Consider the following 16,451-nt stretch of genomic DNA (forward strand, 5'->3'; position numbering starts at 1 on the left):
ACTGGGTAATTAGTTAATGGCCTGCTATCAAAAGACAAAGTCAATTGTAAAATTTATACAGATGAAAAGCCTCCTTTGTTATGCTTTTGCCCTTGGTTATTAGAGCTGAAAAGCCATCACTTCTGAGCTTTATTGGCAAGTGAACCTAATCCTGGCATTCTGTTGCATATCTTGTTACCACCTTATTCCCAATTTGTCTTTCAGATTCAACTACCTTCACTTTGCTTGAAATAAAGCTTTTTCGCTAATTCACTTTTTAAAAATCTTATTTAAAATTGTTCCTGTCGTTTTAACAAAAAACAGTTTCTATTGATAATTATATCTGTCATTTATAATAGCTCAATTTTTGTAATGCTATTTAAAAATATGATTGGATATAGTTCGTATTGACATAGTTAATTTCTTTACCCGATAAAATAGAAGAATGCTTTTCTGTCGCCGCCGTCTTTTGTCAGACGAGTCAACAACATCTTCGTTCGTTCAATCGCCCGCGACCCCTCGTCGCAAGCCCCCATTGCCTCCTAGAAAACCAACCCAGTTTAGATACTCTACCCATAATGGGGCCTATTATGTGCACAGAACTAATTCCACCCCAGTGCCAAATCTAGGTCCCGTTTCGCTTAGAGAATTACTGACTCCGCCACCAACTCCAAAGCCTTTCAGACGAAGTGAGTATGTATGGAAGACGACTAAGTTTTAAATTTCTGATAGTGCTGTGGTGTTAGATTTATGCGAACTTACTTTTATGTGATCTCAGGTGGTTTCGGGTGGCGTAATCTTTTAGTGTTTTCTTTGAAATATATTTCAAGGGGATGAGTGTTGAACCAACTTTCGATCACGTTAAGATTGAATATCTTAAGGTTATCAGCGAACGAAGCTGTGCTTCTGCGAAGACTCTAGTAATATGCCTAAGAATTAGTTAATTATGGAGCAGTTGCTTTACGTTGTAGTTCCTTAAAGATGGAGTAAAAAGTAGAACTGAAAAGTCATTGTTAAAAGTAGAACTGAAAAGTTGTTATTGTTGAATTTTTATCAGTGTAAAAAAACCTCATTGTTACTTCTCAATTTCAGTTTTGATGACATAAATTGATGATGTAACAACTGATCAATCTTATCTTTCATGTTTTCATAAAAGTAGCTCTACGATTGTTGGCTTTCGTCTAGGTAAAAGTTACATAAAATCATGGTGTGAAGGGCGGTATTTACAGTTTGGAACTCGACTCCCTGTCCTCTCCATATTGCCGTTGTCGGTTGTCGTGATTTTTCTTGGTTTTTTCGACGCCTGTCGTTGGTTTTTCAATTTACATTTTTTTCACGTCGCTTGCTTCAAAACCTCCATTTTATCCATATTTTTATTCGGCACTTTTTATGGCGCATAGAATAATCGGCGAAAGCTCGTTTAGTTGAATTTGTAAAGAATCAGGCGAAAAAATAAAACACTAAAAAGGCATTTGAAAATCCTATTAAGATTATAAGATTGTCATTGAATAAAAGTATAATGCATTTATTGCTTTAGTCTGAAATTTGCGGTGCCTTTGGAAGAGTTGAGAAAATTGACGAACTGATTTCAACTACATAGATAAACGCTTTAAAGTTAGAAAAATTGCATTTTTTACCTTCAACGTTTTTCTTGACAACAAATTCTCGAGACTGTTGACTGCTTTAAATTTTGAAAAGGACTCTGTAGTACCACCGTAAATTTTAATTAGTGCTCGCCTAATTTAGTGGGTGGTCTGAAAAGAGAAACTTGATGTACCCGTTTGATCATCCTTGCTTTTGCTTTTATACGAAAGAGCTAAATGAATCTTTACTTATATCTATCTATTTATGGTGTTCGCCTAATTTCAACAACGCATAAGCCTTCTAATTTTCTCCTTTAGATTCATAAAGCTGAAGGTCTGTTAGTAAGACATTTGAAAGTTAAATGGAAAGCCTCAGAATCTCCTGAAATCAGGGCCCTGTGACATAGAAGAACTAAAGCTTGCGTTTGAAAGAGCTGACTTTTCAATAATTTTACAATTTAAAGACACAATAAAAGATGTCAATTGATCAAATTGTTTCTTCTTTTTTTCTTCCTACGAATTTTAAGCACTTATTGGATCCCTTAGCTAATTTCATGTAGTTTGATTTTTTGATTCGACACAATTCATGCAATTTGATGCGATTTTTTCTTTTCACTCTGGAGCTCGGATTTCCATAAGAAATGAATATTGTCGCAGAACTTATGACCTCTGTGCTTGTGAATTCTTAAACAAATTTTTAGTGGCACTTATCTCGGTTCTCTTGATGCATTTTTCATAAAATCAGTTTGATTTTGCATGTTTGACTTCTTGATTTTGCATGACCTAATTCGCTCCAATGTTGGTTTTAAAACAGCTGAACTCATTGAGCTACATCTTGGGTTTCAATTTTCTACAAAATCAAATAGAATTTGTGCTAACTGATTTCATTGCTGAATGCAATCCGGCTAGCGATCGATGATAAGTGCCTACAGTTGGAGCCGCCAGAAACTATTTATCTAGCTGTGTTCTGCTACAACGTCAATCTTGTCATTCATTTTTCATAAAAGTAGCTCTACGATTGTTGGCTTTCGTCTAGGTAAAAGTTACGTAAATTCATGGTGTGAAGGGCGGTTCTTACAGTTTGGCTCTCGACTCCCTGTCTCCTCTCCATATTGCCGTTGTCGGTTGTCGTGATTTTTCTTGGTTTTTTCGACGCCTGTCGTTGGTTTTTCAATTTACATTATTTTTTCACGTCGCCTGCCTCAAAACCTCCAATTTACCCATATTTTCATTTGGCACTTTTTTATGGCGAAGAGAATTTTCGGCGAAAGCTTGTTTAGTTGAATTTGTAAAAATTTAGGTGATCAAATAAAACGCTCAAAAGAGGTACTTCAAATTCCAATTTAGATTATAAGGTAGTCATTGAATAAAAGTATAATGCATTTATTGCTTTAGTCTAAATTTTGCAAGGCTTTTGGAAAAGTTGAGAAAATTGACGAACTGATTTCAACTACATAGATAAACGCTTAAAAGTTAGAAAAACTGAATTTACCTTCAACGTTTTTCTTGACAACAATTTCTCGAGACTGTCGACTGCTTTGAATTTTGAAAAGGACTCTGTAGTACCACCGTAAATTTTAGTTAGTGCTCGCCTAATTTAGTGGGTGGTCTGAAAAGAGGAACTTGATGTACCCGTTTGATCATCCTTGCTTTTGCTTTTATACGAAAGAGCTAAATGAATCTTTACTTATATCTATCTATTTATGGTGTTCGCCTAATTTCAACAACGCATAAGCCTTCTAATTTTCTCCTTTAGATTCATAAAGCTGAAGGTCTGTTAGTAAGACATTTGAAAGTTAAATGGAAAGCCTCAGAATCTCCTGAAATCAGTGCCCTGTGACATAGAAGAACTAAAGCTTGCGTTGGAAAGAGCTGACTTTTCAATAATTTTACAATTTAAAGACACAATAAAAGATGTCGATTGATCAAAATGTTTCTTCTCTATTTTTCCTTCCTACGAATTATAAGCACTTATTTGATCTCTTAGCTATTTTCATGTAGTTTGATTTGGATGCGGGTCTTTTGATGCATTTTAGATCGGTGATTTTATTAGATCGGTGATGAATGCCTGCAATTGGAGCCGCCAGAAACTATTTATCTAGCTGTGTTCCGCTACAACGTCAAGCTTAGCTTGGCTAGATTTCTGCTCCCGGACCCAAATCCTCTAGTCATTTGATTAATTCCGCAATAGTTCCAATGTCGGTTGTTTTATTTAATTTTTTTGGGTCTTCTCCATAAACCCGGCGATGATTTTGTCACCCTCGGGTGTAAAGTAATGGAAAAGAACCAAAACTTGCAGCGGTCTCAATTTATTGTAGAAGCTTGTGTTTTTTAATAGATGAGTCGAGCGGAAGTGGAACTGGAATCAATCAGACGGGCCTTGGTTGTCAGGAGCGGTCATCATCTTCCGGTGGTAGTCCCGGAGGGGGTTTGTCAGGTGGTCCAAATTCGGATCAGCTCAAGTATGCAAGTCCTGGTGCATACAGTAGCCCATTGGACCCTAGACTGCCGTCTGTGGCGCCCCTAGAAAGAATGTCTACTGATATTCACGCTTTAAAGAAGCAGTACTCAAAGTTGCAACAGCGGATGCAACAAGTACACGTCATCTATTATGGTAAGTACGGAATAAGTAACCTATTGATTTTTTAAATAAAATTGTTTAATTTCACCACTTTAAAGTTAAGTTTAATTTTGGTCCTTAATTTCTGTGGTATTTGCATACGAGATAATACAAGACGAATTTCGTTTCAAAATTTCGAAAGAAAAGATTTGTTATTAAAAAATTGTATTATTTACGTATTACAAAAATGTTCGCAAGTTATGTGCTGTGCAAATGAGCTTTTGATTCGATGAAGGTCACCAATGTAAATGTTGCAGACAAGACAACTCCCCACGGTAAGAATCTGTTCCTAGATAGTCTGTTGAGTGAGAGAATAAGTGTAGGCTGCAGATGACTGATTAGCAGTCAATCAGCCAGTCTGGTCATCATTCATTTCTTCACATCCCTATTTCTGATTCCCGCATGTGAAAAGCTTCCCTCATATTTGAACTGATTTTGTTCACCCCTGTTGCTGAGTTGTGATTGGTAATGAACACAGAATTAATCTTAAACTCATTTGATATTTTTTAAGTTGTCGTATGACGCAAACATTTTGCCAGTTGATACCACAATTTATTTAATATCGATGTCGAAGGCTTGAAATTTCACGGTGATTAATTGCTCTTCATGAAAGTTTGCGTCTAAGTTACATCCCTCTGTTTCTATTTTATCAGTTTTCCACTTAAAATTCTGAACAAACATGAAGCTGTTTCCTTTGGCCCTTTTCCATTTCAACCAATTTTTCTCGGGCGTTGTATTAAAACTTCAACAAAGTGGTATAATTGATTTAAAGTCACGAAGGAATAGCCGAGTGAAGCTATATTGCGGTTGTTTTGTGTTTACCTACCAAGTTGGGTTTTGGTTTTCAATTTAATTTGAGTTAAACGTACCTGGTTCCGTTACAATGTCTGTACAACACACTTCAGAGAGTTTGATTTTTAAAGTCTCCTAGAAAAAATAGCAACAGAATCAGCTAAGCATGTGAATATGAATGCCAATTTGAGCGTCATAAGTAATAAAATTCAAAATACCCGCAGTCTTCGTGAGTTAATTAAAATACCCGCTATTTTTTGCTCTCTTGTTCATTTAAGAGACTAATTAGTTAGACAAGCTTATGATTATGATTTGCGTTTTTAAGGGCCACGAAACGAAGTGGAGCGATGTCCTTATTGGCGACCTGAATGAGTTTTTCCGTCTTAAAAATTCTATCTAAGCTTGTAGTACTTCAGAGCTAGAAGGATCATTTTTTTTGCGGTCATGTGGATGCGAAGCAAATTAGCAGCTGCCATAGTGGCCAACTGTCCCGCCTTTTGCAATTTCCCCGTCAATTCCCTTAGAAGTCAGTTTTTACAAATATCCTAAAACCCAGCTGTCATTGGATCTATTTTTCCGGATGCAAACACGCTTTTTGGTAAAGGTGGGAATTATGGGTATAGGAGATACCAGCAATGGGTATAGTTGATATGTTCCCTGAAAACTAGTTTCACATATTAAAACTCAAAAGAATTGAATTTCGTGGTATGGCAGCGTACAAAATGTATGTACTCACGTTTTGAAAATGGTCTTTATTTGTTTCCTATGTAAGAAATAAAAAAAACTTCATTTTTGAAGTTTGTATGAATAATTTTCTGATACTTTTTGTAATATTGGATGGAAAACATTTTTAATCCTTTTATGTTTCTTATCCTATATACGTAGCTACAGAAGCTGTTATGCTCATTGCACGTAAAATCGGTTCCAAATTTTACTAACATTTAACGAGGCAAAGCAAAGGGAAGAATTGAAATTTTTGAATTTTTGTTGGAGAACTTTTGGCTACAAATCTTTCTATTTGGTGCTAGAGATGGCTCGGCATTGTCATAAATTTGCCTGTTTGATCATTTTTATGATTAGTTGCGCTCAAACGATGTTTGTAGGAATTATTTTACGTTTGTGGTCTTTTTTATGCGATATTTTGCTTGACCAATTTTTTGTCCGACCGTTTTGACTTTGTGCTTAAAAACGCGATTATAGTTAGTACCCGGAGGACATTCAGTCGCTGAGCAGCTCTCTTATGCCTTATTTAAGTATGCGATTCACCAAAATTATTTCGGGGAAAAATTCACGGTAACAACCACCTCAGTCACCACCTCCTCCCCCCTCCCCCTCCGAGTCACCGCTCCCCTGGAACACTCCCCGGTCCGTCCTCTTCCAGCCTTCCATTTGAACCCCCTCTTCCAGCTGTCCCAACCCTGTCCTTCATCGCTTGACACTCCCCCCTCCCCTCCACTCCACTCAACAGTCCTCCCCCTAATGCTAGCATCCCTAAGCCCTAGCTGGCTACTACCAAAGCGCACCGCTGGTCGGTCTTTTGAGAGCAATTCGCCCGACCTTAGTTGGTTATATTTGAAACTTCTGAATATGCCATTCATTTTGCCATTCATTTCGGTTTCCCCAGAATTAAGAAAAGGCGAAATTAAATACTTAAAACTTCTGTGCTCTTTTTTTTTCAATTTTTTGGCCTTTTCTCCTATGAGCAGAGCATATTTTTATCTTATTAACCTGCTTTTGAGTGTTATTTTGCGCTGAGGTGAACAATTTATCGCCGTTTCCGAAGTAAAAATTGTAATGTTTGAAAATTTTAATGTTTTTGATCTATGTTTGCAGGCATTATATTAGTCCTGTGGTCTTTTTAATGCAATTTTTGGCATGACCAATTTTTCGTCTGACCCTTTCGACTTTTTGTCTTCCAAAACAGTATAAACCGTTTGAGCGTACTCTTAAAGCCTTTGGAATTTACTAGACTCTAAGTATGCAATTCAACGAAACTGAGGCAAATTATGGTGTGAAGGGCGGTTCTTAAAAATTTGAACCACCAGGCCCCTTCAGTTGATCTACAGCTAGTCGCCCTAAACCGTAACTAGATACTGACGAACCGAACAGCTCGTTAGTCGTTTGGGAGCGTTTCGCCTGACATTAGTCGGTTATGTTTTGTTTTTCGTTTGAGCTTTTGAAAATTATTCTAAGTTTTCATTTTTCTAAATGCCTCGACATCAAGATTCTCTCGCTTAAATTTAATGTTGTGGCTTAACAGTTTAGATTTCAAACGCTCTAATAGGGTACAGCTCGTCTCTTTCTTGGAGGTTTAGAAAATTTTTTACATTTGTTAAGAAAAAGGCGGGCCTCGCATAAAAACTAACCATTAAATTATTGCAACAAAAGTTACTTTTTAACCGATATGTAACAGATGGTTGGCCTGCTTCGATCTCATAGATAAGTTTGTTTTGATCAGTTAATCGCATTTACTAGGTTTTGCTCTGATTTTGTTGCAAGTTATTTGTCATATAGGATCATTTTGCGCAATTTATCTATTTGTTATTAAGACATTATCACTCAAGTGCGCTATATAATTACGGCTAACGAAGAAAAACTGAAATAAAAAGTGAACCGAAGGTTTCATTGGTACTTTTAAATCATTCAAGTGGTTCATATTAAATAATGCAGGCAGAGTGAACTTCTCTTACAGAGTATCTGTAAGCTTGAGAACGATTAGCAATTTAGAAGCTGGGAATGATTATGGTTATATACGTATTGATTGAATAGGAGTAAAGGCATCAATCAGTCAGCATAGCTTACATCTGTCACCATACCCGGGCACATTAAGCGTCGATTTAGCCGCTGACTACCGACAAGACAAAGTGGTACACGGAACTAAGTCTTGTTCTCCAGAACCTAGAAAAACAAAGCAAACAATGAGATCCGCGAGTCTATGTAGAAATCCGAGAGCCACATGTAAGATTGAGCCATTGAAGGTACAACCGCACAGGAGTGAAATCCGATCAATTAATACCCACAATGTAAATTGTACTCTATCGCTGTCTATATTACTGTCTATCAAGTTTGCGGAGCCATAACTCCTTAGCTCTGCCGCTATGTATCGGACTCTTAAAAAATTGAACAGTAGAAAATTGGTTTTTGTTACATTCAAATTGCCACCAGCAGTATTGAATAAAAATTTCAAGCATGCTCGTCAGCGAGAGAGCTCGCTTGATGCGATCCCTGATAATCTTTTGGCTTTGAAAGATACTGCGTGTTTGTGTTATTTTCGCTCCTATCAGAATCCTATTGGTTTGCGAATTGTACAATGTGAGTACGCACTAAGTTGCTTAGGCGGCCGTTCTTCCGCTGACCCAAGCATTGGATCGAATGGTGGTGGAAACTCGAGCGGGAACTCAGCCAACTCCTCAGGCTCCGCTCTCAACCCGAGCCCCAACAAGCCAGTTGAGGTAGTCAATTGCATGAAGACGAACCTAGCCATCAATCACCTGTTTATTGTGAACAAAGACCATGCCAAAACACAGCTAGCTCTTACTCCCTCAACTGGTATCGACCCGAATCAGCCGGTTTGTCAAAACATTTATCGTTTTGTACCATTAATGATACCGATTGTAACATGAAAAATCGGCATACATAAACATCATCAACTTTTTAAAGATTCAACCATTTCATTAAAAAAAGTGTTGGTATCCTTGAAATGGTTTAGTAAATTTACAGTTTTTTAAATTAATTTGAGCAACAACTCGAAAATTCGTCAAAGATTTGAAAGTATTGCTTGCTTATTGGTTGGTTGTTAAAATTTGATCTGACCTATTATAAAAAAAATCCAGTGCTTAATTTATTGTGGTAATGTTTGCGTTTTCAGGTCAACCATCTGACAATTAAGCCGTACATTCCAGCAGACCCTCTCAATTCGTCTCCTTCGCCCACTCGATCCAACTCTTATTCCCCAACAGAGGATGATCGCTACTCACACACTGTCTCTCAACTGTCATCTCGCAGCACTGACTCTTCCCCTCTCAAACTCACCAATCAGAGGAGGGCGACTGTTGATGCAGCCGTTCATGACATCGGTCTAGACAGAAGTGAGAGCGTTGGCATGCAGCCACACCAATCTCAGTTCCGTGCTCATTCGTCTAGTCCGACTAATGATGGTTAGTTGATCAACAACTGCGTATTATTCAACCAAACAATATTTTTGCGAAAATTTTAGATGTTCTACGTTGTTGAAGTGAAACCTATTGACTTCTGTTCTTGAAAAACTTGTGAATGGTGAATCTGTGTTTAATAGCCGCCCTCATCTTCTCAGCCGGCTATTATAGCGCTCCCATTTTTTTTACAATTCAAAGAATTTGAATTGTATTGGGGCGCTGTCTTTTTTACGACTCGAAGAGGAGTATTGGAGAAGTCCTTTTTACTACGACTCGAAGAGGAGTATTGGAGAAGTCCTTTTTTTTAAATCAATTTTATTGGAGTGATTTTTGAAGCCGGAAATGAAACGCGTGAAAAAATTTGGAGTGATTTTGGGGCTGAACAAAAGTTAAGAGCGGAGCGAAAAGAGAGTGGTTTTTGTTCATACCGCTGTTTTTGAGAGAGCGATGAATTGATGTGTAAAAAATTTTTCTCTCAGCGAGCGAAGTATTTTGTTCACGTGTGGCTTTTAAAAGCCGTTTTTTTTGCAACTTTTGATGGTTATGAGGTTTGATTATGATATTGTTTTAGTTATAGGCTTGTATTGATAGGAATTTAAGGTTTCATGTAGTTAATTCTGAGTTTAATGCTAATTTGGAGGGTTTTGATCATTTTTGCTGATTTTCAAACGAAATTTAATTATTGTTTGCCTGTTTTTTTGTATTAATGCTTTAAATGGTATTTGAATAGAAGCTTGTTACTTAAGCAATATTCAGCTACCAATTGACTAAAGTTTTATTGGTGTAAATCGTTCTTTTCTTCGGAAAATTGACAGAAAAATTGAGAATTTTTAAACCATTTTTCTTATTTTTTTTTCAGTTTTTCTTTTTTCTTAGTTTTAGACAAGTTTCTTAGCCTATCATGACTTGCCCATTGTTTTGCGAGCTTTCCATTGCCCTAATTGGAAAGGAATTTTACTCGGCTTTACGTTTCCTTGTACTATTAAAGAAAACTCAAGTTGAAAAAAACTTAAGTTTTTATAGTTTTTTGTTCAATTTGTTTTTGAATGCCGTTTCTATTCTTCCTTAATTTTTTATGGCATTTGTGGAGGTTCAGGGTTCACAATAGTTGTCCTAGTTGTGTAGCCAAAAGTATAGTAAATTTCAGTTTAATGCTAATTTGTAGATTTTTGATCAGTTTTGTTGATTTTTAGACAAAATTTAATGATTTTTTGCCCGTTTTTTTTAATGCCTTAAGTGGGATTTGGATAAAAGTTTGTTAAGAAATATTCAGGTACCATTTGACTAAAGTTTTCTTGGTATAACTCTTTTTTTTTTGAGGAAAATTGACAGAAAAATTGAGAAATTTCGAAAACCATCTTTCTCATTTTTTGAAGGTTTTTTTTAAATCTTAGACAAGTTTCTTAGCCTTTTATGACTTGCTCATTGTTTTGCGAGCTTTTCATTGCTCTAATTGCAAAGGAACTTTTTTCGGCTTTATGTTTCCTTGTACTATCAAAAAAACTCAAGTTGAAAAAAACTTAAGTTTTCATAGTTTTTCGTTCAATTTGTTTTTGAATGCCGTTTCTATTCTTCCTTAATTTTTTATGGCATTTGTGGAGGTTCAGGGTTCACAATAGTTGTCCTAGTTGTGTAGCCAAAAGTATAGTAAATTTCAGTTTAATGCTAATTTGTAGATTTTTGATCAGTTTTGCTGATTTTTAGACAAAATTTAATTATTTTTTGCCTGTTTTTTTAATGCCTTAAGTGGGATTTGGTTAAAAGCTTGTTAAGAAATATTCAGGTACCATTTGACTAAAGTTTTCTTGGTATAACTCATTTTTTTTAGGAAAATTGACAGAAAAATTGAGAAATTTCAAAAACCAGCTTTCTTATTTTTTGAAGGTTTTCTTTTTTTTAATCTTAGACAAGTTTCTTAGCCTTTTATGACTTGCCCATTGTTTTGCGAGCTTTTCCTTGCTCTAATTGCAAAGGAACTTTATTCGGCTTTATGTTTCCTTGTACTATAAAAAAACAAGTTAAAAAAAGTTTTTTCACGGGAAATGAAACGCGTGAAAAAATTTTGAGTGATTTTGGCGCTGACCAAAAGTGAAGAGTGGAGCGAAAAGAGAGTGGCTTTTGTTCATACCGCTGTTTTTGAGAGAGATTGATGTGTGGAAAAATTTTCTCTAAGCGAGCGAAATTTTCTTGTTCACGTGCGGCATTTTAAAGCAGTTTTTTTTTCATTTATTTTGGTTAGGTTTATTTATGATTTTGTTTTAATTTTAGGCTGGTTTCAGTAGTGGTTTGAAGGTTTCTGGAAATTCATATGAATTTTATGATAATTCGGAGGTTTTTATTGTATTTTGCTGATTTTCGGGCTAATTTTTGTGTTTTTTTTACTATTATTTTGTGTTACTGGCTCAAATGGGTATTGAAGAAACCCCTTCTACTTGAGATATTTATGATAACAATTGGTTACAGTTTTGTGGGTAAGAATCATTTTAATTGTTGAGAAATATGACAAAAAATGGCGAAAATTGGAACTATTTTTCTTAATTTTTTGCAGTTCTTCGTTTTTTTTCTGTTTTTAGATAAGTTTCTTTGCCTATTATGACTTGCCTATTGTTTTGCGAGCACCTGGATACACTATTGGCTGAAGGAAATTTTTCTTTGGATTTATATGTTTTTGAAATTTTAAAAAATTTAGTAACTTTTTCCAGTTTTTCAGTGAAAGTTGTTTTTAAGAGCTATTTTTTTTCATAATTTTAGCCTAAAGTATTTTTTCAAAATTCACATAAGTGGTTTTTGTAAGTAATAGTTGTTTTGATGAAGTTATTTTGGCAGAGATAGTTTTTTCGGGATCTCAATTGATAACAAAATTTGATCAGATTTTTTATCATATTTTAACAGATTTGAGTTTATTGTTATTGCTTTTTTGTTTCATGACTTTATTTCAAGATAATCCTAAATTAGCGAAGGTAATAGGAAATTTAACTTAAAATTCTCCAAATATTTTTTGGAGGTTGCCTTTTTACCGTTTTAGAGTTTTGTTCTAACTTTTCTGGAGAGTATTTTTTTCCTTTATTCCCCTGCCATCAATTTTTTCTTTATAAGCATGTTAGATTGTCTTTCAATTGATATTATGTTGTTATGAATTATCTGTATTTCTGTTTCACCAAGTCTTCCCTGGACTTTTGGAGTCGCAACTTGATGTAAATTTTATCAGATTATTTTGTCATTTTGTTTTCTCAAATAAGTTCTGCTGTTGTTGTTTCAAAATATTTAGTGTAATGAAGTATGAGTTGTTTCAGGTCAGAGGGAATTGTCAGTTTCTTGCTCCGAGTCATTTCCAAAATTCTCCCGGCTATATTTTGTTAAATTTTGTTGAGATTTCTATTACAACCATATGACGTCACAATCACTTAAAAGTCTTACCTGACTCTCAAAAATTGCTTCCTGATTCTGAAACTGACTTGCCTTTACTTTAATTCGAAGAGATAACGCCAAGTGAGTCGGTGTAATAGAAGCAGCAAAAACTTAAACAGATTAAAGCATTTAATAAAAAGACATCTCTTTTTTGTCTGTTTCTTTTACTATCTTTTTCAGACTGCAGATCTACAAAGCTATTGTGGTTATTATCTGGCGATCTGCCAGCTATGTTGTTGTGTTTTTGCTGACTTGCACGATTGTTCATGACGTCAGAAAAGTGTCCATAATTTACCGTACATCGATATGGTGACGGCTTTTTCCAAAAGTATGCGCCTTTTTCTGTTTACGTTTGTGTTTATTTCTGAAGGTAGCCATTAGGCTGATAAACGAGGACTAACTCAGTTCTAGAATATCGCTTTTAATAATAGCCGCGTCAGCAATTCCAGAAGGCTATTATTGCGGTCCTAATTTTTTTTACTTCTAACAGATATTTGTTTCGTCTTACCCTGACTTCTTGGAATGACTTTTTTCATTTACTTCAGTGACTTGTACTGCTTTGCAGTTAAAATTTGTGTTCGTGACGTCATTTCTGCGTTCAGGTCATTTGCGGGACTTACCTCACTTAAAAAAACTTCTGAACTCTCTTAATGAGCTTTAAATTTTGTGAACATTTACTAATTAAAGGGTAATAGTGTGCATCTAAGTAGTGCCAAACTTATATGCCCTAATTCCTGAGTAATAGAGTCTTGAGTTTTAGAATCGCATATTAATTTTGATAAAGCTTCATTAGGGCTTTTTCCTAGTACAGCAAATGTGTCTCATAAAAATGGCAGTCCGAATCTAACCCAAAAAGTCTAGTGGTCTATTAAAAAGCTGGTGGTCGATCTGTCAATCTATTTCTTTAGTTGTTTCAATTCATGCTAGGCCACAAGCGTCTATCGCGGCTATTTTCCAGCAATCTGCCGGCTATGTTTTATTAGTGCAGGAGTTAAGAAGAAAGTGTTCATGGTCTTATGACTTTTTGAAAATACATCATTTTGCCTCAATGCTTATCAATAGGGAGCGTACCATATTTAGTTTGCTCTTAGAACGCATCCTTTTATTTGCGAATGCGCTGTCAAAGAGCAGCTATTCAAGAGTAGTGCCCCCCACCCCGAAAAAAAACGAAAGTAATTTAGTATTCATAACTTTTTTTATTAGTTTTTCCTTCTTTCAGCCGATGACTTGATTTCTATCGCAAGCGATCTAAAACATCCTACAATGGATTCTCTCTCCCTCGAAGACGCATATCACACAGAAGACACAACCAATGAGCACGCCATTGACCAACCCAATAGAAGGAAGAAGTCGCTGGAGAACTCTCCCAGGTCACATGCCTCGAATTCGGGCAGAGCGGGAACTCCTAGTTCGCCCTTAATGAGTCATCACAGCGCTTTGGAAAGTAGCGGATGCACTACTGAAGATGAAAATGTCAGTCATCAGTCTATCAATGTGTCGCCGAGACGCACCAGTCAGCAATCGACGCCAAACTTCCCGGCGAAATCTGTAGAGCAGTTTGACTTCGAAGAACCCAAAGCTACGAAGCCCACGACTGTTTCCAAAATACCTCGACAGTCTGACTTGAAACAATCGGTAATAAAGCCCATATGTTCACGCCAAAATGAGCACCAACAACAACGACGCTTTTCAACAGGAGCAAAACCAGTCTCGGCATCTCAGATGTATAGAAAACCACCGTTGAAGCCAAACATTCGTCCGAACTTGGGCATGAATGACCGACCCAGAATTTATAATCCCTTCCCAGTGAACTATGTACATAATAGCAAATTGAAGAAAGGGAAATCTTTAGGCATGTACCCGAATGCAAAATCTTCCTCTGATAATAATTCGCTGGATCGGAGCAGTGCTACGAGTGGAGGATCAAAACCAACGTATCAAAATTGGAAGTAGGTTGGGTTTTTCGCTTTAAACTGGGAATTGTGTGGCGATTGAATGATGAGAAAGATTTAGTATGCTTAATGTTGTTTGCTCTCTAGTTAGGCAAGTTGATAGATACATTGGTGCTAATAGGTCGTATCGTATCGTATCATTGTGTGCAGTAGGTTAATCTATGCTCTTCCAATAACTAACAGAAATCAATCTCACAGGAAACTGATTTATTTTGACGCGGACGAAATAAGGATCAATTTTCGGGAAAAAGCTTTACAAAAAAGAATTAATTTCTATTTTCAATGAAAGTACTATCGTGCAAAGAAATCAGCAGCTTATCAGAATTACATTGTATCTTTTGCTTTCTGCTCCTTTTCCCTCAAAAAACGCAAAACAACTCACTTAATTTTTTTGCAGAATAACAGCGTAGCGTTAGATAGTTCCGGTATGATTGGTTCTCTTACATCTATAGTGTATTTTGCTATCCATGTATTATCGATGTTGTTATTGCCACTTTAAAATACGGTTAATGGGTTCAATTTTATTTCTTCTAGCAATTTCTCTACTTAAATAAATGGGGTAATAATAATAATTTGATCGAAAATGCTCTGTAAATTTCAGTCGAACGAAACTTGTATGTTCTAGTTATAATTTATGTTTCCAAAGAACGCTTTTTCTCCAAAGGCAGTTCAATCTTTTCTAACAGCTATTACAAATCAGGTCTATTATTTTTCCTTCAGATTTTGATTTTTCTGAAAAAATTAAGCTAACAAAAAACTAACTTGTGCAGTTTGTTCGCTGCGCCCTTTGCTAGTATAAAAAGAAACCAGAAATGAATGTTTGAATCTGGAAAATCTTTGACTTCAAGTGACTTTTTCACGCACTTGATTTTGGAGTATTTCAATTGATCTCACTCCGAAATGAAGTTTGTTGTTCAAACAAAACCAATTGATAAAAGTATGAAGATAGGGCCCTGATAGCCGAGTGGCGAATGCCTCCGTTGATGCGAAGGAGGCGGATTCAAGAGGTCGGGCTCGACCTCGGATATTTTTGCACCAATGAAGAAAAATTTAAGCCCCGCCTGTCATTCGAGAGAAATTTTTTCGACGTTTGTTTAATAGCCGCCCTCATCTTAGCCGGCTATTATTGCGCTCGTATTTTTACAATTCAAAGAATTTGAATTGTATTGGGGCGCTGTCTTTTTTTTTTTTTTAAGATCTGTTCACACATTTTCATCATTTTTGAAGTCAAATTGGAGTAGTGATTTTGGTCACGCCGAAACAGGAAATGGAGCGAAAAAGCGAGTGGTTTTGCGGCGTGAATTTTTTTCGCTCTAATTTTACAGTAGATTGAGAAAACCGTGTTTGAACAAAAATTCGGTTTCTCGGTAGTGGTTTTTTGTTCACATGCGGCAATTTCACTCAGATTTTTACTGTTTTTTCGATTTTTCGGATCGAATTTTTTTCTAAACGGTTTTCCCAATCCATTCAAATCCGTTCTAGGCAAAGTTTTTTGTTTGAATTAAATTTTCATTTCTCGCTAGTGGTTTTTTTTGTTCACATGCGGCATTTTGACATTGATTTTCTGTTTTTTTTTCTAATTTTTTTTTCTAATTTTTTTCAAAATGGTTTTCTCAATTCACTCATAGTCCATTCTAGGTTTAGTTTTTCTGTTAAGTCAATGAAAATTCTTTGAATTGTGCGTCAGGTCTTGTCCTGCTATGTTTTTTTTACTTCGTCAAACTTTTTTTCGCTTTACCATTTTGCCGCTTTTTCGACGTTTTGCGTGAAATCTTTTTTGACTTCTCTAGGCTAGTTTCTCTCTTCTCTCATTCTGCTAAAAGTGAATTTGAACATCAGTTGCTAAGCAAAGCAATTCAAAATGAACAGAGTCGGTATAAAAAATTGAAGTCAGAAGTAGAAACGGGATAAAGCCCAATTTTAGATGCCCGCTATTTGAACGTCGTTCCTATAAGTCTTAGTT

At 35.9% G+C, this 16,451-nt stretch overlaps 1 protein-coding gene across 6 annotated transcripts in view; it reads left to right on the forward strand.

The window, feature by feature from the left end:
- LOC142339311 (uncharacterized) overlaps positions 1 to 14,726 on the forward strand; it is a 115,546-nt gene extending 100,820 nt beyond the window's left edge. For 5 of the 6 annotated variants that reach the window (XM_075389253.1, XM_075389255.1, XM_075389257.1 and 2 more), the window contains 5 exons: positions 3,901 to 4,176; positions 4,440 to 4,457; positions 8,311 to 8,543; positions 8,843 to 9,131; positions 13,756 to 14,726. In XM_075389253.1, the coding sequence (XP_075245368.1) occupies positions 3,901 to 4,176; positions 4,440 to 4,457; positions 8,311 to 8,543; positions 8,843 to 9,131; positions 13,756 to 14,489 (1,550 nt within the window). In that variant the 3' untranslated portion in view covers positions 14,490 to 14,726. The remainder of the gene's footprint in view (positions 1 to 3,900; positions 4,177 to 4,439; positions 4,458 to 8,310; positions 8,544 to 8,842; positions 9,132 to 13,755) is intronic. The other variant, XM_075389256.1, reaches the window with a different exon arrangement.
- Positions 14,727 to 16,451: the final 1,725 nt, after the last annotated feature.

This window comes from Convolutriloba macropyga, chromosome 5 (genome assembly GCF_964194025.1).
Source record: "Convolutriloba macropyga chromosome 5, txConMacr16.3, whole genome shotgun sequence".
Classification (NCBI taxonomy): Eukaryota; Metazoa; Xenacoelomorpha; order Acoela; family Convolutidae; genus Convolutriloba; species Convolutriloba macropyga.